The 25,945-nt window shown below is 67.1% G+C and overlaps 7 protein-coding genes across 7 annotated transcripts in view; 2 read left to right on the top strand and 5 right to left on the bottom strand.

Moving 5' to 3' along the window:
* The window catches only part of CHLNCDRAFT_142053 (hypothetical protein), a gene marked incomplete at both ends in the record, with an annotated part of 4,524 nt that extends 2,741 nt beyond the window's left edge, over positions 1-1,783 (bottom strand). Inside the window, 2 exons of the mRNA XM_005849988.1 lie at positions 1,474-1,518; positions 1,766-1,783. Coding sequence (XP_005850050.1) covers positions 1,474-1,518; positions 1,766-1,783 — 63 coding nt within the window. The remainder of the gene's footprint in view (positions 1-1,473; positions 1,519-1,765) is intronic.
* A 2,387-nt stretch (positions 1,784-4,170) lies between these two features.
* On the bottom strand, positions 4,171-5,532 carry CHLNCDRAFT_11056 (hypothetical protein; the record flags this gene model as incomplete). Its single annotated transcript, XM_005849987.1, has 4 exons — positions 4,171-4,299; positions 4,552-4,818; positions 5,080-5,193; positions 5,443-5,532. Coding segments are annotated over 4 exons (600 nt in total), but the record flags the coding sequence as incomplete, so codon positions are not given.
* A 495-nt stretch (positions 5,533-6,027) lies between these two features.
* Positions 6,028-11,065, bottom strand: CHLNCDRAFT_34342 (hypothetical protein). The gene is made up of 12 exons (XM_005849986.1): positions 10,758-11,065; positions 10,018-10,288; positions 9,683-9,789; positions 9,366-9,481; positions 8,967-9,164; positions 8,524-8,654; positions 8,219-8,346; positions 7,850-7,943; positions 7,573-7,676; positions 7,301-7,369; positions 6,753-6,854; positions 6,028-6,566 (listed from the first exon to the last, which is right to left on the bottom strand). The coding sequence occupies exons 1-12, from the start codon at positions 10,929-10,931 to the stop codon at positions 6,240-6,242; spliced, it is 1,821 nt and encodes a 606-aa protein (XP_005850048.1). The 5' UTR covers positions 10,932-11,065; the 3' UTR covers positions 6,028-6,239.
* A 483-nt stretch (positions 11,066-11,548) lies between these two features.
* On the top strand, positions 11,549-13,004 carry CHLNCDRAFT_142049 (hypothetical protein; the record flags this gene model as incomplete). Its single annotated transcript, XM_005850238.1, has 4 exons — positions 11,549-11,845; positions 12,067-12,171; positions 12,293-12,481; positions 12,699-13,004. 4 exons carry the CDS (start codon positions 11,549-11,551, stop codon positions 13,002-13,004), a joined length of 897 nt encoding a protein of 298 aa, XP_005850300.1.
* An 873-nt stretch (positions 13,005-13,877) lies between these two features.
* On the bottom strand, positions 13,878-15,469 carry CHLNCDRAFT_10568 (hypothetical protein; the record flags this gene model as incomplete). The annotated part of the gene is made up of 6 exons (XM_005849985.1): positions 13,878-14,069; positions 14,238-14,301; positions 14,462-14,516; positions 14,674-14,923; positions 15,091-15,159; positions 15,347-15,469. Coding segments are annotated over 6 exons (753 nt in total), but the record flags the coding sequence as incomplete, so codon positions are not given.
* A 1,260-nt stretch (positions 15,470-16,729) lies between these two features.
* CHLNCDRAFT_30027 (hypothetical protein) lies at positions 16,730-22,732 on the bottom strand. Its single transcript, XM_005849984.1, has 20 exons — positions 22,599-22,732; positions 22,376-22,493; positions 22,106-22,213; positions 21,780-21,913; positions 21,545-21,647; positions 21,097-21,335; positions 20,790-20,919; positions 20,558-20,647; positions 20,319-20,405; positions 19,988-20,064; positions 19,718-19,838; positions 19,492-19,570; positions 19,238-19,368; positions 18,827-19,000; positions 18,421-18,642; positions 18,204-18,245; positions 17,911-17,981; positions 17,504-17,717; positions 17,269-17,363; positions 16,730-17,099 (listed from the first exon to the last, which is right to left on the bottom strand). Exons 1-20 carry the CDS (start codon positions 22,673-22,675, stop codon positions 16,967-16,969), a joined length of 2,445 nt encoding a protein of 814 aa, XP_005850046.1. The 5' UTR covers positions 22,676-22,732; the 3' UTR covers positions 16,730-16,966.
* Positions 22,733-22,974: 242 nt separating this feature from the next.
* On the top strand, positions 22,975-24,681 carry CHLNCDRAFT_142047 (hypothetical protein; the record flags this gene model as incomplete). Its single annotated transcript, XM_005850237.1, has 3 exons — positions 22,975-23,196; positions 23,296-23,972; positions 24,123-24,681. The coding sequence occupies 3 exons, from the start codon at positions 22,975-22,977 to the stop codon at positions 24,679-24,681; spliced, it is 1,458 nt and encodes a 485-aa protein (XP_005850299.1).
* Between the last annotated feature and the right edge of the window lie 1,264 nt (positions 24,682-25,945).

Below are 25,945 nucleotides of genomic sequence, written 5' to 3'. Positions count from 1 at the left end.
ACCGGGGGCCTCCCCCCTCCCGCCCACTGCTTTCTCAACGGCCCCGAGCCGGGGCTGCCCTCATTGCATACATAGTGCGCCTTTCCCTGCTTTTCTAGTGACCTAGCGTTCCGCACTGCCGTTTGGCCAGCCCATGCTCCCGTACCGTTGCGTTTCTCCCCAATGCGCCATGCCACTTTGCCAGTCATACACACGTTTCGATGCGTGCCCTGTCAGCTGCTTGCGTTGCATGTCGCCTTGCTCCACCCCTGTTTTATTGCTTTCTCTGCTTTCGCCCGGTTCCCGTCCCGTTTCGGCGGGGAGTCTATGTTGCAAGCTAGTTCTTGCTTTACCAGACTTTAAGCCCACACAAGCAAGCACAAGCAAGCGTGCCGCCGCCAGCCAGGCTCCCGCCGCCACAGCAGGCCGCCCCCTCACCACGCCGCCTGGGCCCCCCACAATCGAGGCGGCAGGCTCCCGCCTACCTTTCCGAGGGACCCTGCATTCCATGAACAACGATCGGAGGCGTGTAAGCGGGTGAGCTCTCGGGGGCGACTGCAGTCACGCAGCCTTCACGTGAAGTGGCACGTCCGCCCTGCCCAGCCCCGGAACCCTTGCCGGCCTGCCTGCCACACCTCCCTCCTGCGTTTCGCAGTCCCCAGCGGCCACCCCCAACCGATGCTCACCGAGCACGACGCACGCCAGCAGCGCAGCCAGTAGCAGCACCTTCATGGCACAGAGAAAAGGCTGCTGGGAGGGCAGGGGACAGCTGGATGGGCCTGATGTGATCCGTGGAGGTAATGAATGCGGACAGCGGATTAGGGGACGCAGCAAACATGCAGCCAATAGTGTAATTCATTACTCAGCGCCGCGCTGGGCGACATCGCAGCGGGCATGGTACCCGCATGCTGTGCCTGCCTCTGCCACACACACAGCCCTTCTGCTGGCGGCATGGTCGCTTCATACGGCGCTGCCAGCTAGCTGACACATTCTGACCACGCCTCAGGGATCGCTGCAAGATGCAGGGGCTGCCTCGGGCCAGAATCTCGCTTGGCGGCACGGTGAGCGGCAGTGGGGCAGGCGGAGACGGCAGCACACAGACCACGGCTGGCTGCCAGGCAACAGCACAGCAGGTGCAGCAGCAGTTGGACTGGGGGCTTCCCTAACCTACCATCGCGGCGGCTGGAATCCTTCTCAGAAACTACCCCTGCATACAGCACCCACTGCCCCTCGCTGCCTCACAATGCCCTGCCATGCCACGATCCTGCTGCTAGGCGTAGCAGCCGCAACGCTCGGCATGTAGCGAGATGTCAAGGCGTGTTACAAAGAGCATGTGGCTGAAGGGTGGGGCGTAGATAGAGACGCGAGAGAGCAGCAAGGAGGAGAAACACAGCGGCGTTGAGGATGCAGCCGCCAGCCGCCGACGCGGGCTGCTGCGTGGTGCGCACCAAGACTGCGCGGCGCGCACCTCCTCCTCCTCCGGCTCCAAAGCACCCAGCCGACGATGCCAAACTCGATGTCCTCGTAGGGACTGAAGTACTTGGGGCGAGAGATGTTGCGCGCAGGCGGGACGAGGGCGGACAAGGGGTGAGACGAGGCAGAGCGGCACCGGACACCGCTCTGGCTCGTCTCGTGCCAGGCGGCAGGCAGCTCTGCTGCCCACCTGCAACGACTCCTGTTGCAGTTGGCATCTGACACAGGAGCTGCTACACTGGCGGCGGGCCCCAGCCAGTGGCAGGCCCTCTGTGCCAGCAGCTCCACCTGTCTGCCTGCCGCATGCTCTCACCTCCACCTTCTGCCGCATGATGCTCCTCCACATGGAGAGGCGATGTGCGGCGGCGCAGCAACTGGTTGCCGGCCCTATCTTAGCGTACCCACCCTGCGTGCACGCATGAGGGTAGGCAGGCAGTTTGTGGGCAAGCAGGGCGCAAACAGGCCCTTCCCGGGGAAGCGATCAGGCAGAAGCGGGCTTGGCAACAGCTGGCAGCAGGCAAGAGCGCGTCGAGTCGACAAGGATGTAGTGTGCTTGTAACCGTGCCCATCCCTGCCCTTGCACGCTGCCCACATACAGGAGCATCCCTGGCAGGGTTGACCAGTCCATGTCAAAAGGAAGGGGACGACGGGTGGCTGCTGTGCCGGCGTCGCCCTGGGCGGGCGGTGTGGCGGGGGAAGGGCTTGGCAGGCCGGCAGCCGGCTTCTGACATCTCCGTGATGCTTTGGCACCCTGATGCAGATTGCATGCTGCCTTCCAAAGGTCCTATTTTTGTCGGAGACCAGAAGGCTCAAGGTGATCTTCATCAGCAGCACCTGCTGCATACATGTAGTGGGCGTGCGAATTCAGCCAAGATGCCAAGAGAGAGAAGCCTCTTTTCATGAGCAGCCCACCTGGCGTCTAGCTGGCAGCCGGGCGCGCCCGGGCATCCAAAGGCCACAGCCTGACATCCCCTTGAACCTAATCCCATGCTGCTGTGCAGGGGGGTGCACTCCCCGCGGCCTCAGGCCTGAGGGCCCCTCCTCTTTGCTCCAGGCGTTGAGTCCTGCGGGTGTTTAGTCTTGGCCATGCTCGCGTGCCCGGAATCACCCCCGGAGTTTGAGAACGAGGATGCCGCGGTCGAGTTTTACTTGCGGCAGTACGCTGAAATAAAAGCTCGCAGCAAGTGTGTGTCTGCGCAAGCGGCCCAGATAGTTGCCGAACTGGCTGCGGCGCGGCGCGCAGAGGAGGGGCAGCAGAAGGAGGCGGCTCAGGCAGCGGCGGTGGTGGAGGCGCAACTTGAGGCGGCAACACCCCCAGAGTTTGAGGACGAGGATGCCGCGGTCGAGTTTTTGCTTGCGGCACTGCGCTGAAATAGAAGCTAGCAACAAGTCTGTGTCTGCGCATGCGGCCCAGATAATTGCTGAACTGGTTGCGGAGCGGCGCGAGCAGAAGAGGAGAGCAGAAGCAGCAGGCGGCTGCAGCACGGCGCGCAGAGGAGGAGCAGAAGCAGAAGGAGGCTGCAGCGCGGCGCGCTGCGGAGGAGCAGCAGCAGAAGCTGGCGGCCCACGCAGCGGCGGTGCTGGAGGCGCAGCGTGTGGCGGCGCGCGTGGCCCAGAGGCCAGTTCTGGGTGAGTGGATGTCGCGGGGGTGCCTGTCTGGCCGCCTTGATTGTTGAAATGCCGTTGGCGGCACAGTCCATCATCATTGCAGACTCGGACGAGCGTTCAATCATGTGTGAAGGCCTGGTTGGCTTGTCGTCAGGATGCACACAAACCACTGCTGAAACCGCCAGCGCTCGCGGGCCACCTGCCCACCTGGCCTGCAGCCGTCGACGAGCGCAAGAAGAAGCAGTGACGCTCTGCCAACCAGGGGATTGAGCCAACCAGGCCGTTGCGAGGGGCGTGGTGGGCAGGGTGGCACAGCGAACATCGCGAGTGGAGCTGAGGCCCGCAGCTGTTACCTCAGCTGGTTCGGCGTATGGTGCACCATGGATGCGCTCAGGGGCATGTTGTGATGGGTTTGCCCCTCCTTGGCTCCCAGCCCCCGACCCGTTCTTCTGGCACAGCATTCCTCGCTGTGTCTCCTGCCGTTGCCGGCCCACCTCCTGCCTTTTTCCTTGCCAAGCACACACAGGGATTGTGCGCCCATCCGTTGCTGCATTGATGCTACAAAACCGTTGGCGCTGTTCATTTGATGATTTCATGCCTGCATGTGCGATGCCTTGAAATTGGGGAATCCACCCTGAACAAGAAGCCCATCAACCCAGGATGCCAGCCGTGCACACAGCGTGCTTCGCGTGGGCTACCAGGCGGCGTGCACTCTTGCATGGAGCGTCAACAAGCAGGGCTCCGGGCTGGTTGACTGCCACCTAACAAGCGCTGGTGAGGACATGTGGCAGCAGCGCACCGCCTTGCCGGGCGCTTGCGACCGTCACACTGCCGACACGCCCACCATTGCAGCAAGGTGCGCGTCTGGCGCTTCTGCCGACCCCACCTCCTCTTCTCCCGTCCCCGCTAGGCGCAGCAGCCGCAACGCTTGGCATGTAGGCAGATGCCAAGGCGTGCTGTTACAGAGAGCGATGTGGCTGAAGGGCGTCCCGTCGATAGAGATGCGAGAGAGCAGCAAGGAGGGAGAAACACAGCTGGTCTGAAGATGCAGCCGCCAGCCGCCTACGCGGGCTGCTGCGCGGCGCGCACCACGGCGCGCACCTCCTCCTCCTCCGGCTCCAGCACCCGGTCGATGATGCCATACTCAATGGCCTCGTAAGGGTTGAAGTACTTGGGGCGGGAGATGTCGCGCGCCACCTGCTCCTCGCCGTGCCCCGTGTGCTTGGACAGCAGGCGCACCTGCGGGTGAAGCATGCGGCGCAGCGGCAATGAGAGAGCGGCAGCGCATGGCGTGCCTTGCGAGACGCCTGAAGCCGGCCCACGCATCCAGCAGCCTGCGCTGCGCTTGTTATAGTGCAGCTCACTGCCCAAGGCCCCTCGTGCTGTCCTGCCCGCCCCGGCGCTCTGCTGCCACCTGGCCATGTGCATAAGCATCCCTGCCCCTCCCCCAGGCCAGCCAGCCAGCCAGCCAGCCAGCCAGCTGCGCCTCACCACTTCCGCGTTGGTCTTGCGCAGCTCATTGCGGTAGATGTCTATGTCGCTGGCCTGCATCTGCGTGTAGCGCTGCATGGGCTGGCGGATCATGATGGACGTGGAGGGCAGCGCCGCGCGCCGCCCCGCCTCGCCCGCTGCCAGCAGCATCGCCGCCTCGCCAAACGCGGAGCCCACGCACACGGTGGCCACGGGGGGCTTGATGTAGCGCATGGTGTCGTAGATGGCAAACGCCTCAGACTCGTACCCAAGCTTGCCGCTGCCCTTCTGCGGGCGGGCCAGGACAGGCGGGCGGCAGCAGGTGCGGTCGGGGCAGGGCGAGCAGCCCGCATGCTGCCCACAGCTGCCTGGCTGGCGGGTTTGATGGCTGGCTGGGGCTGCGCGCCCTGCGACCACGCAGCCTCGGCCACCACCGCAGGCCTCTGCTGTCCCCAAACGTGCGCTGCAGCGCGGCGGCGGCGCCAACGGCCTGTGCGGCTGTGCCATGGTGATAACAAGCAGCAGCAGGGGCGCGCGGGCGCCACTCACGATGACTCCTGTGCTGTTGATGTACATGTAGATGGGTCGTGTGGGGTTGTCGTACTGCAGATACAGCATCTCCGCCAGTACCAACTCCGTGACAGCCGGGACCAGGGACATGCCCTGCAACCCAGGTGTGCACGCCAGGCGGCGGTGGCCAAGCGGCGGGTTGGTGGACTGCAGCCCAGCGGCCGAGCTGCATGGGCGCCATGCTGGGCGCCGTTCCCGCGGGCTGCTTGCTTGGGGATCGTGGCGTGAAGGCGCCTGGCAGGCAGCTGCGCAAAACTGGGCTGCCATAAGGGCAGCTGCCGCCGCTGCGCTGCCTCCCCGCCACACACCCGACTGCGCTGCTCTCCCCCGACTTCTGCTCACCACATAGACGATGCGCTCCTTGAACAGGTAGGAGGGAAGGTCGGGCGGCGTCTGGTCGGTGGCATCGCCTGCTAGCGCGGGAATCACCTGCAGTGGCGGCAGGGCCGGCGGCGGAGCAGGCAGCCTCGGCTCGGCGCCGCCCTCCCTCCGGCGCTCCATCGTCAATTGCAGCGCCCACTCACCGCCTGCACATCCAGCCGCTTTGCTGCCGAGGCGCTGCACCGCCGGCTGCGATTGCTGCTCGCTGCTGCTGCTGGTCTGTGGGTTCTGCGGCTGCACAGCTGCGCCGATCCCACAACCGGAGCGCCCGCAACAGCCGCAAGCATGGTGGCTGGCTGGTAGGGTGTGTCGGTGGGTGGCAGTCCTCCTGGGCCGTGACACCAGGGGCGTGTCCGGCGACAGAAACCTTGCAGCGGCAATCAGCAGCACGGTGCGACCCGCGAAGCCCGCCTGATTGCCCTCGCCCTTCACACTGGCGGAGCGGTAGTCCCCGGTCGCTGGCGGCGGCGGCAGGGCCCCTGCTGCTCCCGACGTCCCTCGTCTGCTATCAACAGCTGAGCCTGATTTACATTATGATGAATTTTGCTAGTAAGAATGGGAAGAATGTAGGGCAGCCCGGGCCAGAGGAACACGCTGAGATGAAGGGCACGGGCGGGGAGCGGCAACAAGAGCACCGAGCTGGCAAAATTGCGTGAGGGAGGCCGCAGGGAGAGAAAGAAGTGCAGGGAGATGGTGGCTCAAGGGCAGCAGATGCTAGGTGCTAGGGTGCTACCACGCAGACACAGCAGAGAGGGCCTCTATTGCGCTGGCTGCACGGGCACTGCTGCCTCGGGCTCTGCCGCCGCCGGCGCTGCCTCTGCCGCTGCGGGCGCCGCCTCTGCCGCCGCGAGCGCCGCCTCTGCCGCAACGGGCGCCGCATCTGCAACCACTGCCGCCTCCTGCTGCACCGCCGCGGGCCCCGCAGCCTGCGCGCCATCTGCTGCCGGCGCGGCGGCAGCCACAGCCGCGCCGCCACTCGCCAGCACTTCCTGCAGGTCTTTGGAGCCCATGGCAGGGATGGAGTGCAGCCGCAGAATCTCCTCGGTCGCCTCGTTGGCCACCGCTGTGTCAATTACAATCACCTCCTGCAGCAGCGCACCAGAGGAGGATCCAAGTTGGGGCGCCAGCAGGCAGCACACAAATGCACGCACGGGACCCCAAGCGCCTGCCCGCCAGCTGGGGCAAGCAAGCAGGCACCAGGCACAGGCGGCCGGCAGTACCGTGGCCGCCTCCAGGCGGTACAGGCAGTACATGCAGCACAGCAAACTCACCGAATAGTCCACATCAAACCGCATGTGCTGCTCCTTGCAGGTCAGCACCATCTCAGTGAGGTGCTTCAGGTTGCGCACAGGCGTGCCGTTGAACTTGTGCACCTGCCGGGAGCGGGGAGGGCAACACGCAGTGGGCGTCAGGCACCAGGATGACAGTAGGCCGAAGGTGGAGGTGCACGCCCGCAATGGATGCATGTGTGCAAGAGAGGAGACGGTCAGAAGCCAAGCGTTCGAGCTGCTTGATGTTTCAGGGTGTGCAGCGGGGCGTTTGATCGGCGCCCCGGCTGCTCAAATCAGTGCAATTCGTCATCCCGTGCCCTCCCATGCCAGAGTGGTCAGTAACAGGCAAGCAGCATAAAGTTGCAGCATGAGCCAGGCAGAAGACGGACAGGCAGCATTCGCCGGCTGGGCAGGGCCAGGCGGCACCATGGCCGTGCGCCCGTGCAGCAGCCCCAGGTAGGAGCGTTTGCGGCAAACGTGCACAGGATTATTCAGCAGGCTTATTCAAAGTGCAAAGAGAACCAGGCTCCACAGCCCCACACACCCACCTGCGTGTTGAACACCTCCTCGTACCCCAGCGTGGCGTTGCAGGCCAGCACCTGGCTGATCACCACCACCTGGGTAGAGCAGGGTTGGGGGGCCAGGCAGGCAGGCAGGCAGGCGTTGTTGTCAGATTCCGGGGCGGTTGTGCAGGAAACAGCAGGGCAGGGAAGGGGGGGGCAGGGCCCGTCATGAGGCCGAGCATCGGGTGGAGAGGCTGACCACGCGGCCGGCGCAGAGCTGTGAAGGCAGGCACCCAGCGCCCCGGCCTCCCGCCCACCTCCTGGTCTGGCTCGTCCTTCCACGCGTGCAGTAGCTTGTCCAGCAGCTTGATGGGCGCCTCCCTCCCATACTCCGCCCCATACTCGCTCTCCAGGTAGGGCTCTGCGGCGGCGGGACAGCGGGGCGGGCAGCGGAACGGGCAGCGGGGCCGGTGGGTCGGTGCCGGGCCGGGCCATTCGACAAGCGGCAACCGGAAGAAGGGCTCTCCCAGGAGGTGGCAGCGGCGTGGCCCGGCAGCCGGTGTTGGGGGCCAAGTTGGCTGCATGCGGGCGCACCTGTGACGACGGTGAAGACGATGCCAGCCACCACAAGGTACGAGGGGTCTCGGCCGCCTAGGTGGTGCTGCACTAGCGAGTTGGGGCGCATGAGCTGCAGCAGGCGGGGCCGTGGAAGCCAGGAAAAGAAAGAGGGGGCAGAGGGTGAGTAGGGCGGGGAGCCAGGGAGGTGTGGGCGGCGGCATGGCAGCCAAGGTGAGGCGGGCGGCGTCAGCGAGCCGGCTGCCGTGCCAACGCCGCCCGACCGCCAGGCATCCGCCAGCCGGCAGCCGGGCAGGCAGGCGGCAGGTGGGCATGCCGCTGCACCCCGCGACGTGCTCTCCGCCGCCCCGGCCCCTGCAGGCCTCAGCAGGCGCCCGCGGCTCTCACCTTGATCTGAAGGCGCATGGGCTTGCCCTCCCGCAGGATGTCCAGGGTGGCGAGGTCTCCAGTGAACTTCTGTGAGGTGAGGTAGGAGAAGGCGATGCGCTCGCCGCTCAGGAAGGGCACGGTGCCGTCTGCGAGGGCGGGGATGCAGGTTGGGGGTGGGGCGGGCGGGTGAGCGTGGTGGTCGGGGAAGCTGGGCAAGGCAAGATGGGCCGCAGAGGCGTGTCGCCGGCCCGACAGGCAGCAAGCAGACGGATGGGGCGGGGAGGCGGCTGTCGCGCTGTGCTGCACCGGCGGCCCGCACCCACCAGAGGCCACCTCCACTCCATCAAACGCCAGCAGCACGTCCCCGGGGAACAGCTGGCCGTGGGCGTGGCTGATGGGCTGCACGCTGCGCACCAGCACGCCCTTCTGCTCTTCAGACATGTTGAAGTGCTTCCTGCGGGGGCGAGGAGGCGGGGGCAGGCGCGGGAGCTGGCGGGTGGCGTGGTGCGCAGACTGGGGTGCTGGGCAGGTAGAGCTGTCGGGCAGTCCACCACAAGGAAGAAAGGAAGAGGCCGGGGGCAGCCACAGCGGGCTGCCTCGCTGCGGCAGCAGGCAGGCGCGGCTCAGCTGCCGACCTCAGACACTCTCCCACCCGCCGCCCAGCCCCCAGCGCTCGGCGCCCCCGGCACCCAATCTCACACCAGGAGGTCCTCAACACATCCGAACCTTAAACAGCACAAAACCTATGACCTCGCTACGGCCTCACCTGAGCGCCGCCGACTCCATGCGCTGCCACTGCACGCCCAGCGCGGGGAAGCCGGTGAAGGTGCCATTGCGCTCGTAGTCGTCCAGGAAGTGGTTGATGACGGGGGTGGGGATGACGTAGCCGATGTTCTCGGCGTCCGACCCGGCATAGGACTGGAAGGCGATGCCCACCACCTCGCCCAGTTCGTTGAACACGGGGCTGCGGGAGCGGGAGCGGGAGGGAGGCGGGCAGGCAGGCAGGCAGGCGGAAGCATGTTTCCTGGCGGGGCGAGGCAGGGAGCGGGCGAGGCGGGGAGACGCGCCGGCAGCGGCGCCAGCAGCCGCGCGGCGCGGCGCGGGCGCGCCAGTGAGGCCCCGCCGGCGACGGGGCCTGAGCCCGCGGGCGCCTGGCCGGGCTCACCCTCCGCTGTTGCCGCTGTTGATGGCGGCGTCGATCTGCACGCCCAGCAGCTCGGTGGCGCCGTGCGCATAGGCTGTCACCTCGATGCGGGACACCACGCCAGATGTGACAGAGATCTGCGTGTGGGGGAGGCAGGCAGGCAGGAAGGTTGGCAGGCAGGCAGGCAGGCAGGCAGGCAGGCAGGTAGGCAGGCAGGTAGGCAGGGGGGTGGGGGGCGCGGGCACGGCAGCAAACGGCTCGGCGCCCCGCCCGTCCAGGCGGAGTGCATGCGCATGCGCAGGTGCAGCACGGCGCGGGCAGCTCGGCCGCCGCCTCACCGTGTCTCCACCGATGGGATACCCCACCACATACACCGACTCTTGCAGGTTGGGCAGCGGGCCGAAGCGCAGCGGCTGCACGCCCTGCCAGAACTCCTCGTCATCCACTGCAGGGAGGGAGGAGGGAGGAGGGAGGAGGGGGCAGGGGTGGGTGGCTGCCGAGAGGGTGTGCGCAGGCGCAGCAGGCGAGAGGAGCAGCGGCAGCGGGCGAGAGGAGCATGCCCGCCTGCCCGGCACCAGCCGCAGCGGCAGCGGAAATGGGCCGCCAGCCATGGGTGGCCAGGCTGCCACGCGGGCGGGGCGCGGCGGGCGGCTGCGTCGAGCGGCGGGCGCACCCGTGAGCAGCGCGACGTCGCACTCTGTGCCGATGGCCAGCACGGTGGCCAGCCACTTGCGGTCGTCCCCCCGTCGCTTCACCTTGGTCTGGCTGTAGTGCTCCACGCTGTGCGCGTTGGTGAGCAGGTAGCGCTGCCCCGCCTCGCCCGCCACCACAAAGCCCGAGGAGGTGGAGGAGTACTGGCGCTTGCGCTGCCAGGGCAGCGAGTAGTTGGGCTCGGTGTGGGTGCAGTAGATCTTGACCACCGCATCCATCACGTCCTCCTGCCGCTGCAGGCAGGCAGGCAGGCAGGCGCGCGCGCGGCGGGCCGGTGGGCACGTGCCGGCAGCGGCGGCTGGGGCGACATGGGCCCTGGTCGGGGCGGGCACCACGGCGCAGCGGTGGCAGCAGGGCCAGGCGCGCGGCCGGCCGGCAGCCGGTGCCCGCGCCAAATGCGCGTGCGTGGCGATGCAGGGGCAGGAGGAGGAAAGGCAGGGGGAGGAAAGAAAGCCATGCCGGGCGCCCGCCCCTCGCGAAGAAGGAGAAGTCGTTTTGGGTTGGGTCTAATCAGGAAGATCAGAAACAGCCTCACAGGTGTCGTCCTTGGGGGGGGCGGCCGGGGCAGGATGGTGCAAGGAAAGGCACGGCAGGTGCACAGGATGCTGGGCCAGGAAGCCGCACGGGGACGAGGCGGGAGCTGGGCTCGACCCACGACCCCCACGGCAGGCGAGGGCCCAGCGCCCAGCACAAACCACGCACCGTGGCCAGCACCTCGTCCACATCATGGGAAGGGGGGCCCGCAGCGCCGCCACCGTCTGCCCCCGGCGGCTCCCGCATCGTCAGCACCAGCTCGTTGCCGCGGACCTCCAGCTTCTCGATGTTGCCGAGGTCGAGCTGCTGGCTGGTGCCGGGGCCGCCGAGCGTGTAGCTCATGGGCGGCGCCAGGCTGGTGCTGCTCTGGAGGCTGTTGCTGCTGCTGCTGCTGCTGCTGGTGACCTGCTGCTCGCGAGCTTTGGCCGCCGCCTGCTGCGCGCGTTGCTGCTGCCGCTTCTTGCACTCCACCGCCAGCGGCCGCCTGCCGCCGGGGCGCAGCGCGCTGCTGCCGGCCCCAGCTTCGAGCTGTCTACATGCTGCGCCTGTCTGCGGCCGCTGGCTGCTGCTGGTGGGCCCAAAGGGCTGCGCCAGTGGGCCCGCACAGCGGGCGGCGTGCATCATTTGGCTGCTTGCTGCGGGGTGGGCCGCGCTAGCTGCAACCAGGAATGCAGCCGGGCGCAATGGCAATGCAAGACCGGCCCTGCGGCTCGCGGGAGCCGAAACACAAGCTTGGCAGGGCACGGGAGCCTGCTGAGCCACAGAAACCCTCAGCTGGCAGCCAGGAAGTGATGCAAGGCCGCAATGACCGATAATGCAGTGTTGGGCAATGGAGGCGGCCGACGCCAGCCTGGATGATTGCTCGCCACAAAACAGAACCCCTTGGAGAGCCAATTGCCTCTTGCAGGTTGATCACGACATACAGCAGTGCTCGGTAAACGGCGTGAGAGGCACAGGGCATGGAGCGACAGGGCCTCCCTCTTCTGTTCGATGCTCACTGCCACCTCCAAGACGACCGTCTCCCAGGCAGTTTGGATGAGGTGCTGCAGGAGGCAGCCGCCAACGGGGTGCAGCAGGTGGCCTGTAACGGATGCTGGCAGGACGACTGGCAGGCGGTGGCGGCGGCGGCGGCGGCACACCCCGCCGTTGTGCCCAACTTTGGCCTGCACCCATGGTGGGTGCCGAGGCGCAGTCCCGACTGGCTGGAGCAGCTGCGGAGGTTCCTAGAGACGCACCCGCAGGCCGGCCTGGGAGAGGTGGGTCTGGGAGGAGAGCTGGCAGCGGCATCGGCGCCATGGGCAGGGCTCCCCCGCGTTTGGCCAGTGCTGCCTGGCCAGCTGCAATGCCGCTGAAGTGACTTCATCGCCGCTGATGCTGCTGAATTGTGTCAGCACCAAGCCATCAACACATTGCAACGTCTGGAGCTGCGGTACCCAGCGCTCGGGCCTGCCCAACTGCCGGCCGGCCTGCTGCGCAGTGTGGGCTGGACAGAGGGCCGCGGGCGGAGGCCGACTGGCAGCTGCAGGTGGAGGCATTTGAGCAGCAGCTGCAGCTGGCGCAGGAGCTGCAGCGCCCCGTGTCGGTGAGTCCTGTCGCGGCACCCTGCAACCGGGTGCCTACTGCCGTACAGCCATCCAGAGGCCTCCCCTGTCGTCTCCACCCCCTCCCTGCCCTGCCCCGCCCTACCACAACCCACCCCGCAGATCCATTGCATGCGGGCATTTGGCGCGGTGCACGACGCCCTGAGGCGGCTGGGAACCAGCGTGCCGGTGGTGCTGCACTCCTGGACGGGCGCCGCCGAGATGACGGCAGCCCTGCTGCAGCTGGGCAACGTCTACGTGTCGCTGTCGGGCCACCTGGCACGGGTGCCGCCGCACAAGTCGCTGCCCATGGTGAGTGCACCTGATGAGTGCACCTGGCTGCTGCCGTGTCTGTGTGTGTAGTGGTGGTGGTGGTGGTGGGTCTGGTCAGGACACCCGCTTGTAGAGCCCAGCACAGCCGAGGCATGCAGCAGCAGAGGCCACACCGTCTCAGGCGCTGGGTGCCTGCCGGCGCCAGCAACTGAGTGAGTGCATGACGTCCTGCCACACCTGCCTGCCCTGCCTGCAGGTGCGGGCAGTGCCGCTGGACCGCCTGCTGCTGGAGAGCGACAGCCCAGACGGTGTGCTGCAGCTGTCGCCAGCTTGGCTGGAGGCGCTGCCCTCGCTCCAGCACCTGCCACAGCAGCTCAGGGAGGCCGGCCTGCACCAGCTCAACCGCCCCTGCGTGCTGCGCTGGACGCTGCAGCTGGTGGCGGCGGCGCTGGGCAGGGCCGAGGAGGAGGTGGCGGCCGCGACGTGCGCCAATGCACGCCGCATCTTCTGCGGCCTGGGCAGCAGCGGCGGCGGCAGCAGCGCAGCAGCACAGCCAGGATGATGCCAGCCTGGGCACTTGTAACCGTTGCACACATGTAAGCAGGCCTGCGCCCACGGCCTGCGCCCGTCAGCCAGCAGCACTTGCGCCTCCCGTGTCTCCTTTCCTCCATCAGGGTCAGGTGTTACAGCCTGGGTGTCAGGGAAGAGAGGGGCCAGGCGCCTTCGGCGCGGCGTCAAAACCAGTCTGCTCCCGGGCCAGAGCGAGGGGGAGGCAGCGCCGCAGTTGCTGCGGGTCGGCGGCGAGTGCCTGTTCCAGGCGCGCCGGTGCCGGCGGGGAGCGCAGTTGCTGCGCGGTCAGCACAGCGGGGAAAAGGTGGGGAGCTGTGGGAGCAAGAGAGCAATGAAAAGAGAGGGCCAAGGGGGAGGAGGCCAGGATAAATTGGGGAGGGTACAAGCGCGGAATACCTATTAGCTAAATGGGGTTCGTGTCGTGTGGTGATCTCTGAGCTAGCTAACCTTGTGTGATTTGTCAAGCCTGCCTAGGGGTGGGGCCTGCATGGAGTGCTGCAAATCTCTCTGGAAGAAGCTGATACAAGCTGCTGGGAGGGCAGCGCGTCCGCCACCCGCTGGCTGTGCGGGCAAGGCAGCCCGCGGTCCGGCGGGGGGGTGTTGCGCCGCCGTGCAGCCCGCTCACTGTGCCGCCAACAGCTCGGCAGGCACCTCGTAGTTAAGGGCCACCTTGTTCAGCTCCACCCTAGAGTACTGCAGGCTTGGAACACGGGGAGGGGAGCAGACACTCAGTCGCAACGGCCGCGGCCGCCGGCAAGTGTGCATGGGGTGACGAAGCATGCACGCCCACTTTGCTGCCGCGACAATGCAGCCCTCTCGCCCAGCCCAGAAGCCACCAGGTTATCGGAACACGGGGTCGCCGCACCTTCTTATGCACTGCGGTGAGCGAGGAGTTGGCTGCCTTGCGCCACAGGGCGCCCAGGTGCAGGGAGCAGTCCTTGATGGCGTCCAGGGTGTAGCCGGAGTGGCGGGACAGGGTGTGGGAGAAGGGGTCGGAGGCGCCCACCGCCAGCTGCGCGGAGTAGACTGCCGCAGCGGCCAGCATGGAGTACGGGAACTGCGTTTTGCAAGGAGGGGATCCAGCCAGGGTGGGTGAGTGAGGCAGGAGCCTGGGAGGTGAAGGAGGGGGTTGGAGGGCTGGGTGCAGGGCAGCATGGCAGCTGGGGCAGGCCAGGCAGCGCGGCTGGCAGGGGGGCGCCACGGTGCTCCACCCCTGCCCGCTCACCTGCAGCGTGGTATAGTCCACCATGGACAGCTCCACAAGGTAGGTGGCCAGCTGGGTCACCTCCCTGCACCAGACCATAGCGCGCACGCGCACGCACAGCTCGGCACACGGTGCGCGTGGCAGGCGCGCACGAGCGGCGGCTGTGCCGCTGGTGTGACACGGCCGGCACACCACGGCAGGCGCAGCACGGCACGGCGCGGCACAGCTCAGGCCCGCCCTCTCACTTGTTGTCCGCCACGCCCGCCGCCTTGAAGTTGCGGCCCAGGAAGTTGTAGATGCCTGCGGGAGGAGGGGAGGCAGCGTGGCATGGGGCAGATTGTGAGCACAGAGTTCACACGAAACCCCTCCCCCTGGGCTTGCCCAGCCCAGCAGCACCCCTGCCCGCCCTTCAAAGCCCATCCCCTGAGCCACCCCGCCACCCCCACGCCAGGCTCACTGGGCACGGTGAGGTTGAAGCGCAGCGAGTTGAGCATGATCTTCTCCATGTTGAGGATCTGGTCGCGCGTGTAGGCGCGGTCGGAGATGTAGACAAAGTCGCGCACCTCGGGCGCCCAGATCTCCTCGTACTTGGACGCCACCAGCATGGCGGTCACCCCCACCAGCTGCAGGTGCTTGCGCGTCACCTGCTTGGCCTCCAGGAAGCGGTCGATGAGGTTGACGGTGAGGTAGAGCGTCTCAGGCATCAGCTGCGGGGGCGGAGCAGGGGGGCAGAGAGGGGGAGGGCAAGGGTCAGGGCGGCGAGCAGAAGAGAGGCAAGGCGCAGGGCTGGGCCCAGGCCTCGTGGACATACACAGCTGGCCAGCCCAGCAGCAAGCAGCAGCACGCTGGCTGGCTGGCCGCGGGGCATCCCCACCTTGAACTTGAGGTGCACGTCCACCAGCCAGTCGACGAGGATGGCCCGCATCTTGTCGTTGATGTCGGTCTGCGGGGCGGCACAAGGACAGGAGGCAGGGGCAGGGGAGGCTGTCAGACAGGAGAGTGGGTAGGCATGGCAGGCTACTGCAGGCCCCGCCCTGCAAAGCGGCTGGGTGGCGGTCCCGGCTGCCGCCTGGCACGCCAGCGCTGCTGCCCCGCAGCTTCCCCCAAGCCACGCAGTCTCCGCAGCCCACCTGGCGCGTCATGTAGTCGGGCGCCACGCGCAGCTGCGGCTCCACCCTCTTGTAGTACGAGAAGATGTCTGCCACAAACTCGGTGGCGTGCAGCGGGTCGGCGGCGTGCACCGAGTCGATGTCTGGCAGCGCGGCGGGGGCGGCGCTGTGCCTGGCCGCTGCCTTGCCGCCGCTCATGGCGGCCTCGCTGCGCGCGTGCAGCAGCTGGGACATGCTGCGGCCCGCCGCGGGCGCGGGCTTCTTCTCCGCCGCCGGCGCCTGCTGGCTGACGACGGGCATGTTGGCGTCGCGGGGGCGCAGGCCGCCGCCGCGAGGCTTGGCTGCGCCATAGCTACCGGGATTGGCGGCCTGCGGCAGGGGTTGGGGTGGATGAAGGCAAGGACAGGCCGGCAGGGCAGGCCTGCAGGGCAGCACCAGCCAGGGCTCCCCGCCGTGACAGCCATGCCACCACACATTAAAGAACCCTACCGCACCTGGGCTGGGCCGACCGCGGCCAGCTGTGCGGCCGCCCGACGAGTCAGCACTCCGGGGCGCTGCAGCAGAGGGGGGAGAGGGGCAGAGTGTGGGTCCCCAGGCTGCGGCCAGCTGCGGGAGGCTGTGCATGCCTGCCGTTGGCGGGGCCTCCCTGCCCCCGCCAAGCCGTCCCACAATACAAAATGAAGGCGTTCCAAGGGGCGCCCGCGCCGCCTGTGCCCACCTTGGCCTCCGCCTCTTTTGGCCCCGCAAGGCTGGCCTTCTGGTTGAGCCCAGAGACCAGGTTGCCGATGTCTCCCAGCGCCCTGTGGCAGAGGAAGCGGCCCGGGGTGAGCAGGGGCCCCACCGGGCGATGGCCGTTTGTCGCTGAAGAGATCGTGGTGCACCCCAACAGCTCGCCCCGCACCGCCTCACCTGCGGCTACCCGCTGCTGCCAGCCCCTTGCCGGCCTGGCCCGCCTTCCCGGCGGGGCCCTGCAGCTGGCCGTTCTCCACTCCCTGCACCGCCTGCCAGACTGGGTCTGCGGAGCCGTGAAATCTCCTACCAACGAAGGAATGAGCTATCCTACGAAAAGCTGGCCCGCAGGGCGGCTCATCCACGAAGTGCAGGTGGGCAAAACTCGCAGCGCACGCAGCGTGCGCCGCCATTGCCCCGTCCTAGGCAGCCTAACATTCCAGTGGAGGCACACATGGCCGTCCACATCGCTCGGCACGCAACATGAGAATTGCGGGCGCCCTGGGGAGGGCGGGCCTGGCAGTGCAAGCCGCACTTGGTGGGGGTATCCACTGCCGCGGCAAGGAGCTGCAGGTGGCGGCAGGTGCCGACAGCCACCCCCAGCCCTCTTGTGCAGGTTCTGGCAGGGAATGGGCTTGATTGCCTTGCTCGACCTGTCCTTGCCGTCAGCGAATTGAAAATTGGGCTTACAGGCGCCGCCGACCGGCGGGGCACGCGCGGCGCGAGCAAGCAAGACAGCAGCGTGGGCGGACAAGTGAAGCACGGGAGCAAAGGAATTCAGCAAGAGCAGTTCATTTCTGTGAGCGCGGTGGTTGTGAATACTGCAGTGTACAGGAATCCTCCTCCTCCTTCGAAGTGCAGCTGCGGATGCGTGCTACAGGCTCAGACGGGGATCCCGTGCCACCACCAGCCTCACTTGCGGGCGCCCTTAGGCGCCGCCTGCTTGGGGAATGACTCCTTGAGCGTGCAGGTGCGGTTGAGCACCAGCGCGCCCGGTGAGCTGTCGATGTCTACACAGAAATATCCCAGCCGCTCTAGCTGGAACCTGCAGCTCGGATTGGGCGCCAGAAGGAGGCGGTACGATTTGCACACGTGCGTCTGATGCCACACTGTGAGGGATCAGCCACCCAAACGCAGGCTGCGAGCCCGCACCTCAGCAGTACACTGCCACGCTGCAGCCCCAGACATCCCAGCCTCCACCAGCCCACACCCACCTGTCCCCAGGCTGCGCCTTTGCCAGCTCGGGCGTGGCGTAGGCGCCCTTGACCACCACCAGCGACTCGGGGTTCAGGTCAGCCAGCCAGTCCTCCTGCAGCACAACAGGCAGGCCGCCAATCTACACAACTGCCCTGCACACGTGCGCTGCCTGCTGCAGCCCAGCCCCAAGAGCCGTCTGCCGCCGCGCCATCACCACGCACACCACCACCGCCGCCACCAGCCCACGCCCACCTGCGACGCCGGGTTCTGGCTCTTGAACAGCACGTCGTACAGCCGCGCCTCAAAGGTGGGCGGCTCCACGCCCGCCGCCGGCTGCCCCACCCAGTTGAGCACCCCCTTGGGCGGCTTCTTGGTGGAGAAGTCTGGGTCGTAGGTGGCCTGCACCTCTGCCACCTTGCCAGACGCGTCCCTGGAGAAGCCGGTGCAGGTGACGGGGTAGGCGTACCTGCACAAGGCGGTACAGCAGCAGCGCAGGCGGTACCCTTGAGCAGCAGCCAGCGCTCAAGACATGCCAAGCAGGAGCGGCACATAGCCTTTCCAGGCTGGCGACACGGCGACCAGCCCCAGGGTGGCGGCTCCATCCTGGTGCCCCACCAGGTCAGCCATGCGCGCAAGGAGAGGCACACCACACCCCGCACCTGAGCATCACCGACTTGCCAGGTGCCAGGCCGTAGTAGTCCTTGCTGTCTGCCTCCCGGAAGTCAGTATCCTGGGGCAGGCAGGGGCAAGGCAGGCGCAAGGGCAGGGGCAAGTGAGGCCGAGAACGAGGCAGGGCACGGCGGGCAAGAGCGTAGGGGTCAGGGGTAGGAGAAGCCAGCGCGGCGCATCAGCCAGAGAGGCAGTCAGCTGCCAGCCCAGCACAACCGCCTGGGCGTGGCCGCCGTCGGACCCTTTCCAGCAGGCCCTGCGGCTGCCCAGCCAAGCCACCCACCTCTATGTAGACCACCTTGGTGAAGGGCACCTTGTACCCTTCCTCGCCGCGCCCGGGGAAGTACTGCACGGGGGCAGGGCAGGGCAGGCCGGGCAGCGTTGGCACTGTGCAGCGCGAAGGTCGCTGCTGCCTGCCGAACAGCAACAACGCATGCTGCAGCCCACGGCAGCAGCTCCCGCTCCCCCGAGAGCACCGCCACGCCCAACGCCACCACCACCTGTCCCGCTACACACGCCACCCCAGGCCCCACCTTGGCCTCCACCTCCTGATAGTGCGCGTCCGGCAGGTTGGCGATGACGAGGCGCAGCGGGCGCAGCACGGCCAGCGACCGCCGGCTGGTGGCGTCCAGCTCGGCCCGGATGTGGTGGTCCAGCTTGTGCAGGTGCACTTCGCCCTCGCTGCGCGTCACGCCCACCTCCTTGCAGAAGTTGTTGATGGCCTGGGGCGGAGGAGAAAGAACCAGGGAAGAAAGGGTAGGCGGGGCATGGGGCGTGTGAATGCAGGTGGTTGTGGAGGGGAGGGAGACAGCCGGCGTCCCGCCCCATGCCAGGCAACCTGCACCAGCCCGCGCCCAGCCAGCACGGGGCAGGCAGCTTGGATCTGGGGTCGCCGCCGCGGCGCACCTGCGGCGTGACGCCTCGCCGCCGCAGCCCCGCCAGCGTCAGCAGCCGCGGGTCGTCCCAGCCCAGCACATGCTGGTCGGTGACCAGGCGGTTGAGCTTGCGCTTGGACATGACGTTGTGGGTGATGTTCAGGCGGCTGTACTCCCACACCAGCGGCTTGTAGGTGCCCAGCACCTGCTCGACGCAGCGGGCAGGAGCGGGGGAAACGCAGGCGAGGTGTGCGGGCGTGGAGGAGCAGCGCGGGAGGCGAACAGGCAGCGGGGCGCTGGCAGGTGGCCTCATGCCTGCCTGCGCACGCCGCCCCTGCACGCCCCGCTGCCCGCTCCCCTCTGCCCTGCACACACACGGCGCTGCCAGGCCAGCCGCGGTTCCTCAGAGCACTCGGGCGCCTGCTCCCACACTTGGTCCCACCTCCAGCAGCCAGTAATAGGAGGCCCGGCGCGACTCAAACTCCAGGGTGCACATGGAGTGCGTGATGTTCTCCAGGGCATCCACCAGGCAGTGGGTGTAGTCGTAGGAGGGGTACACACAGTACTTGTCGCCTGCAGCGGCGCGGGCAGGAAAACGGCAGTACACGAGCGGTGCATGGCGGTGCAGGGGTGTGCACTGCGGGTCGGCGTGGGCAGCGGCTGAAGGTCTCGGGACTGGGCCTTGAGGAGCCCCACCTGCATGCGGGTGCTCCACAAACTTGATGCGGTAGGCGATGAGGTCAAACATGTTGTAGTTTTCGTTCTTGTGGTCCATCTGGGCAGGAGAGGAAGGAAGTAACAGGGTCGGGGCGAAAGGAGAGGTGAAATGACGAAGGAGGCGGCACCCCAGGGGCCTGCCCCAGCCCCAGCACCTGCCCCGTCCTTCTATCCCTGCCCCGGCAGCTTCCGTGGGCCCCCGCACCTTCATGCGCAGCGTGGCCTTGCCCTCATCCACCAGCCCCCGCCGCATGTCGTCAAACAGCTTCAGCGACTCCGCTATGGGGCGGTCGCGCCAGGGGCTGGGCTCCCGCCGCTCCCGGTAGCTGCACGGGAGGGCAGGCAGGGCAGGGGCGAGCGGGCTGGGAGGCGGGCAAATGGGATGATTCGGATGGGGCGAAACACATTGTCTGCCTGCCCAACACGCTACTGGCAAGAGCAGCCCAGCCGTGCTCCAAGCAGCTCCGGGGCTCACTCCTTGATCTCCTCTGCTGTCTGGTGGTCCACATACGCATTGCCGCCCTTGATGAGCTGCACCGCGAATGCATACAGCTGCAGGAGGGGAGAGGAGTTGGGGCAAGGAGCCAATTACGATGTGCAGTACGTGAACGTTAGGATCCCAATCACAAAGCAGGCAGCAGACGCTTCCGCTGTTCCACCTCCATACAACGCAACCCCTCTTCTCAAGCCTGCCCGACCCACGCACACACCAGCACCAGCACCACTCCCACCACACCACCACCACCGCAAGGTATCACCCTCCACCTCACCACCTGCCACATACCGCTGCCACCCTCGCCCCCCACCTGGTCAAAGTAATCTGAGGAGTAGGTGACTTTCCACGGCTTCCAACCCAGCCAGCTCACAATCTCCTCGATGTGGTCAATGTACTCCTGCGGTGCAGTACCAGGTGGTACGGTACCAGGTGGTACGGCGCAGTACGGGTCAGGTGGTGGTGGCGGCGGTGGTGGAAGGGAGCACAGCCAGGAGCGCAGCAGGCACGTTCATCAAGTGACGCAGACGCTGGACACGCCCCCTTGTCCACCTGCTTCTCGGCCTCCGGGTTGGTGTCGTCAAACCGCAGGTAGCACACGCCGCCGTACTGCACAGCCATGCCAAAGTCGACAAACATGGCCTGCAAGAGCGGGCGGGGTCAGGGTGAAGAGGCGGGAGGTGGGCGAGGTGAGCGGGGCAAACAAGTCCGCTTGTGCAAGCGGCCGTCCGCCATCCTACCGCGCCCCAGCAGGAGCAGATGCAGGCGCTGCTGGCATCCCCACCTTGGCGTGGCCTATGTGCAGGTAGCCATTGGGCTCTGGCGGGAACCGAGTCACCACCTTGCCCCCCGTCTCCTCAAGGTGCTTCGCCAGCAGCTCGGGAGTGTTGGCCACATTCATCTTGCGGCCGTCGCTGCACGACGGAGCAACAGGCCAGAGGGAAGCAGAAGCAGGGTTGGGCTGGCACGTAGTGCCACCACCAAAACCTCCTCGCTGGTATGTCCCCCGCTGCACACACCCTTCTGTCCTTCTGCCTGCCTGGCCTGTAAACCATTACCACTACCCTGCCTGCCTGTCCCGCTCGCCCCACCTGAAGTGAACTGTGGTATGCACCATGTTGTTCTGCTGCGGCTTGGGCAGGAAGGCATACGGGTCCGCGGTGCGCCACGCCTCCTCCTCAGCCTTCTTGGCCGCTGCTGCAGCAGCAGACGTCGCGCCGTTGGCCCCGTCCTTGCCGGCCGCAGCCGCCGCGGCGGGCTTGGCGGGCTTCTTCTTCTTGTCCGGCTTCACAAGGTCCGCCTTAGTCTTGGGCCCCAGCAGCGCCTCCACCTGCGGGGCAGGTGCAGCGAGGCAGCAGCTCAGGCACAGCAGCATACGACGACAGGCGGCGGGTGGCGCGGAGCAGCAGGCCTGCATTCTCGCGGCCCTCCAGCATCCCCACTCTCACCACTCTGTCACAACGCCCCACCAAACAATCAGCGCGTGCACACACACACACACACACACACACACACACACACACACACCAGCCCATGCACCTGCGCCTCCAGCTCCGCCTTGAGCGCAGCCACGTCAGCCCACTTGATGATGCCGCCGCCGCCGCGCAGCTTGCCCAGCAGGATGTTGAGGTTGCAGTGGTACCTGCAGTACGGCGCGGCATGTACTGCTCCGTGAGCAGCACGACTTGCAGCAGGCAGCGGCAGCGGCGCAACGACAGGCGCGCACGTTGCTGTGGAGGCAGGGTCCCTTCCTCCCCGCCCCACCCTTGCTCACCGCTCCTCCTGGAGCTTCGCCTCATTCTCCTTGACGCAGCCCGCCACCGCGGCCTTGATCTGGTCGGGCCCTACCTCCACTCCCACTCCTGCAGCCTCCTCAAACTTAGCCACATCAATTGGCTCGCTGCCGACCTGCGGCAGAGCGGCAGCAACGGCAGCAGCCGCCCAGTGTGCAGATGCGGTGCACAAGCAACGCCAGCAGCAGCAGCAGCAGCAGCAGCAGCAGCGTGGCGCTCCAAGCCGCAGCAGGCGGCAGCACCCCAGGCTGCATCCTGCAAGCACGCCTGCCCTGCATCTCCTTCTGGTGCCTGCCTCTCTGCGCACCTTGCCCAGGTACTCCAGCGCCCCATCCAGCTGAGCGTTGGAGCGGATGCGTTCATCATTGATGTAGGCCAGCAGCTCTCCCCGGTGGACCAGCGCATTGGCAGGGTACTGCACGGCAGGCGCAGGCACAGGCAGTGGTGCCAGATGAAGGTGTGGCAGCGGCGGCAGGAGAGGAGGCACCGGCAGTGGCGTGGCAGCTCCGAGCCAGGAGCGCTGCTATGCTCAGCAACTGCCCTCCACCCTTGCAACCCTTCACACCCTACTGCTCACCTTGCTGGCTGTGGTGTAAAGCAGCGCGCCCTGCGGCTTGGGGCAGCCATCGGCGGCGCCCGCCTCCTTGATCAGATCGACCAGCGCCTGGCGGAACTTGGGCTTCACAATGGCTTGCCTGCAGCGGGGTCCTCAGTCTTGTGGGCAGGTGCCGGGGCGGCCAGAGGCTCCGCTCGCCAAACATTGAAGGTGCATGGGGCGGCATGGGGGCAGCGGCACTCACTGCGCTGTCTGCTCGGCCAGCCCAATACCCGCAAAGAGGCGCAGAGCCTCCGCCTCCAGTTCTTCTCGACTCCCCATTTCTTTGGTGCCTAGCAGAGGGAGGGAGGTGCTCACGGGGCAGAGACCAACCCCTTGATTGCCAGGGTAACTCTCGTGGCCACCACAGGCCGGATTCTAACCGGTTCCAGCTGCTTGAAGGTACCTGGGTGGAGTACATCTGGGGTGTTGCGTTGCCGCGGTTTCCGATCGCCCCAATGCGATCAGCCCCCCTCGGTTGGCATCAACAACATCTACATCTCCACCACAGCACCAACGGAAGCCTACTTGACCAACCCTGTAGCTCGCATCGTGTTGCGGCGGCGGTTCCCGCAGGCAGCATGGCGTCCGCAGCAGTCAAGGGGCTCGCGGGCACCAGGCAACGGCAGCAGGTAGCCGCGCCAGGCTGGGCGCCACGCCACCGCCGCTGCCGCTGCCGCCTGGCGGCGCAAGCGGGCTTGCTGGACCTGCTGCGTGGCGCCGGCAGCACTGAAATAGCCACAGATGCCGAAGGGGAGGAGCTCAAGGCGTGGCTGATAGAGCGCGGCCTGCCCCCGCCAAAGGTAGGCTCCACCCACAGTGACCACCAGTTGCCCCAGGCGCCCGCTGTGTCTGAGTAGCGCACTCAGATGCCGCGGTGCCCTCCCTCGTGACCCCTGCAGCTTGCGGCCGCTGCGACGCCTGGCAGCGGGCGCGGCCTGGTGGCGGCGCAGCCCATCGGCAAGGGCGAGAGCCTGCTGAGCATTCCGCAGCAGCTCGTGCTGACTCCGGCAGCCGCGCTGGAGCAGTCGTGCCTGCGGCCGCTGCTGGAGGAGCAGCCGCTGCCCGCATGGAGCGTGCTGGCCCTGTGGCTGGCAGAGCAACGTGCCGCAGGCAGCGCCGGCGGCTGGTGGCCCTATGTGCGGCTGCTGCCAGAGCGCACGGGCTGCGTGCTGGAGTGGTCGGAGGAGGAGGTGGAGTGGCTGTGCGGCAGCCAGCTGCATTCCGACGCTCTGGAGATCCGGGCGGCGGCAGAGGCGTCCTGGGCAGAGATGCAGGCGGTGCTGGCGGCGGCAAAGGCCCAGGGGCGGGCCCCCGCGCATGGCGCCTTTGGCCGCGCCCAGCTGCAGTGGGCCTTTGCCGTGCTGCTGTCGCGCCTGGTGCGGCTGGCGGGGCTGGGAGACCAGGAGGCGCTGCTGCCCTGGGCCGACCTGCTGAACCACGACTGCGCGGCCGCCAGCTTCCTGGACTGGAGCGCCACCGAGGCAGCGGTGGTACTGCGGGCGGAGCGGCGGTACCGTGCCGGCGAGCAGCTGCTCATCAGCTACGGCCAGAAGACCAGCGGCGAGCTGCTGCTGAGGTGAGGGGCATACGTGGAGAGGGAGGGTGTGAAGGGAGGCGGGCGGGGGACGCAGGCGAGATGCAGAGGACAGCTGCGCATGTTGGCAGCTTGATGGAAGACCTTCAACATGAGGCCCTCCCCGCCTCACGCCCCTTTGCCGCCGTGCAGCTACGGCTTCTGCCCCGACCTGGGCAGCAACCCCCACGACGGCTGCCGCCTGCTGCTGGAGCTGGCCCCCGGCGATGCCGCCCGCAACTGGAAGGCCGCAGCGCTGCGCCAGCACGGCCTCGCCGCCAGCCAGCTGTTCCCGCTGCGCATGGCGGCGGCGCCGTTTGAGCTGGTCCACTACACGGCGTTTTCGGCGGCGGTCGTTGGCAGCCGGCAGGAAGCCGAGCAGCTGGCACGGCGGCTGTTTGAGGAGGGCGACATCCCGCCGGCGCTGCAGACAGCGGCGCTCGAAGCCGTCGTGGCGGCTTGCAAGGCGGCGCTGGCAGCCTATCCCCGCAGCTTCGATGGCGACAGAGCAGAGCTTGATCGGCTGCAGGATCAGGCGTCTGCTGCAGCAGCAAGCGGCGGTGCGGGTGACGGCAGCGCCGATGCCGGCCAGCAGCGGCGGCGCCATGCGCTGCAGGCGGTGGTGTATGAGCGGCAGGTGCTGAGCCGCACCGTGTTTGTGCTGCAGCAGGAGCTCAAGGACGTGCAGCGCCTGGCACGGCGGCAGGGTTGAGCGGCGGTGCAAGCGGTCCATGTTCTTGCCTGGCCGCATTGGCAGACTTGCTGCGGTCGCCAGCGAGCGCGCTTGTGATCCATTGATCGCGATCCTGCTCCTCGTGCATCGTGCATTGGCTGTAAACTCAAGGGGCCCGTCGAATGCCGGATGGCGGCGCGGCGCGTCGCCGGCGGACACACCAACCCACCGCCGCCACCAGCGCTAGGTGTGCAACCGCCCAAGGCAGGTCTTGGCCTATCCAAGGTTGCAGGCAGGGGGTAGCACCGTGTGGCTCGCCCAGTGAAGTGCCTGAAACTGAAAGAAAGAATGCAGCCAAACCCAGCCTCATCACGCAAAAGTGCGCACAGCCTCTCTCTCTCTTCCTCGTCCTTGCTGGCATGCACAGAGCCAGACAGCACAGAGCTGTATTGCGCCTCCACGGGCATCGCCACTGCCCTCAACCGCACGTGGGACACAGCAGTCCTGGGACGACGCTGCTGTCAGAGGGCAGCTAGAGCAGCACAGCCCCCGCCTCACCAGCCCACCCAGCCGCCATCCACCGCCACCACCGCCGCCATGGTCGCCACCAGGGCGCAGACAGCGCCCAGGCCCACGGCCGATGCACTGCTGACCGGCAACTTGTCCATGGCCGACAGACTGCTAGAGGGCAGCGGCGCAGATCAGCTGCAGCACACCGGGCCCTGCGGGCTCACGACCACCCACCTGGCTGTGATGTTCCGCTGGGGGCGGCCTGACATCGTAGCAGCCCTGGCGGCTGCAGGCGCACCGCTCAACACGCCCATTGAATGTGGTTTACATGATCAGGACGCTGCAGCGCTGCGTGAGATGTGTGGCAGGGCTTCGCCACAAATTAAGCCCACCTTCACTCACCTTCAAGCTGGCTACAGGCCGCTAGCGTTGGCTGCCAGGTGGGAACATGCCCTGCGGCATTCAGCCAACCTGCTGCGCCTTGTGGGCTGCACACTCCGGCAATTCAACACGGCGATAAGCTTGCTTGGCTTAGGCAAGTTTAACCTGATTCAGTGCAAGCTGCTTGCCTTTGCCTGGCCATGTGCTGCAGGGAGTTGCACCGATGGTTGGCGCAGAAGTTGCTGCAGCTAGGGGCGGACCCCAGCGCCGGCAGCCACGGGCAGACAGCAATCAGCCCAATCTCTGGCACTGGCATGGACTTCATGGGCGGTGCTAAAGCATCTATTGCTAGGCTGCTGCTGCAAGAGGAAGGCGTGGACTGCCTGCAGCGCAACGGCAGTGGTCCCAGCAG

The sequence above is a fragment of the Chlorella variabilis genome (assembly GCF_000147415.1).
Source record: "Chlorella variabilis unplaced genomic scaffold CHLNCscaffold_4, whole genome shotgun sequence".
Classification (NCBI taxonomy): domain Eukaryota; kingdom Viridiplantae; phylum Chlorophyta; class Trebouxiophyceae; order Chlorellales; family Chlorellaceae; genus Chlorella; species Chlorella variabilis.
This window is presented reverse-complemented; position numbering and strand designations above follow the sequence as displayed.

Bases quoted from the DNA above. Each gene is read 5' to 3' on its own strand.
- CHLNCDRAFT_30027 (XM_005849984.1), bottom strand. From the start codon at position 22,675: ATGGGGAGTCGAGAAGAACTGGAGGCGGAGGCTCTGCGCCTCTTTGCG. The intron at 20,065-20,318 runs GTGGGGGGCGAG...CCCCTCCTGCAG, and splicing joins CCTCAGATTACTTTGACCAG to CTGTATGCATTCGCGGTGCA. The intron at 19,839-19,987 runs GTGAGCCCCGGA...CCTCCCGTGCAG, and splicing joins ACAGCAGAGGAGATCAAGGA to CTACCGGGAGCGGCGGGAGC.
- CHLNCDRAFT_34342 (XM_005849986.1), bottom strand. From the start codon at position 10,931: ATGAGCTACACGCTCGGCGGCCCCGGCACCAGCCAGCAGCTCGACCTC. The intron at 9,165-9,365 runs GTGAGCCCGGCC...CCGCTCCCGCAG, and splicing joins AACAGCGGCAACAGCGGAGG to CCCCGTGTTCAACGAACTGG. The intron at 7,944-8,218 runs GTGAGAGCCGCG...CGCCTGCTGCAG, and splicing joins CCATGCGCCTTCAGATCAAG to CTCATGCGCCCCAACTCGCT.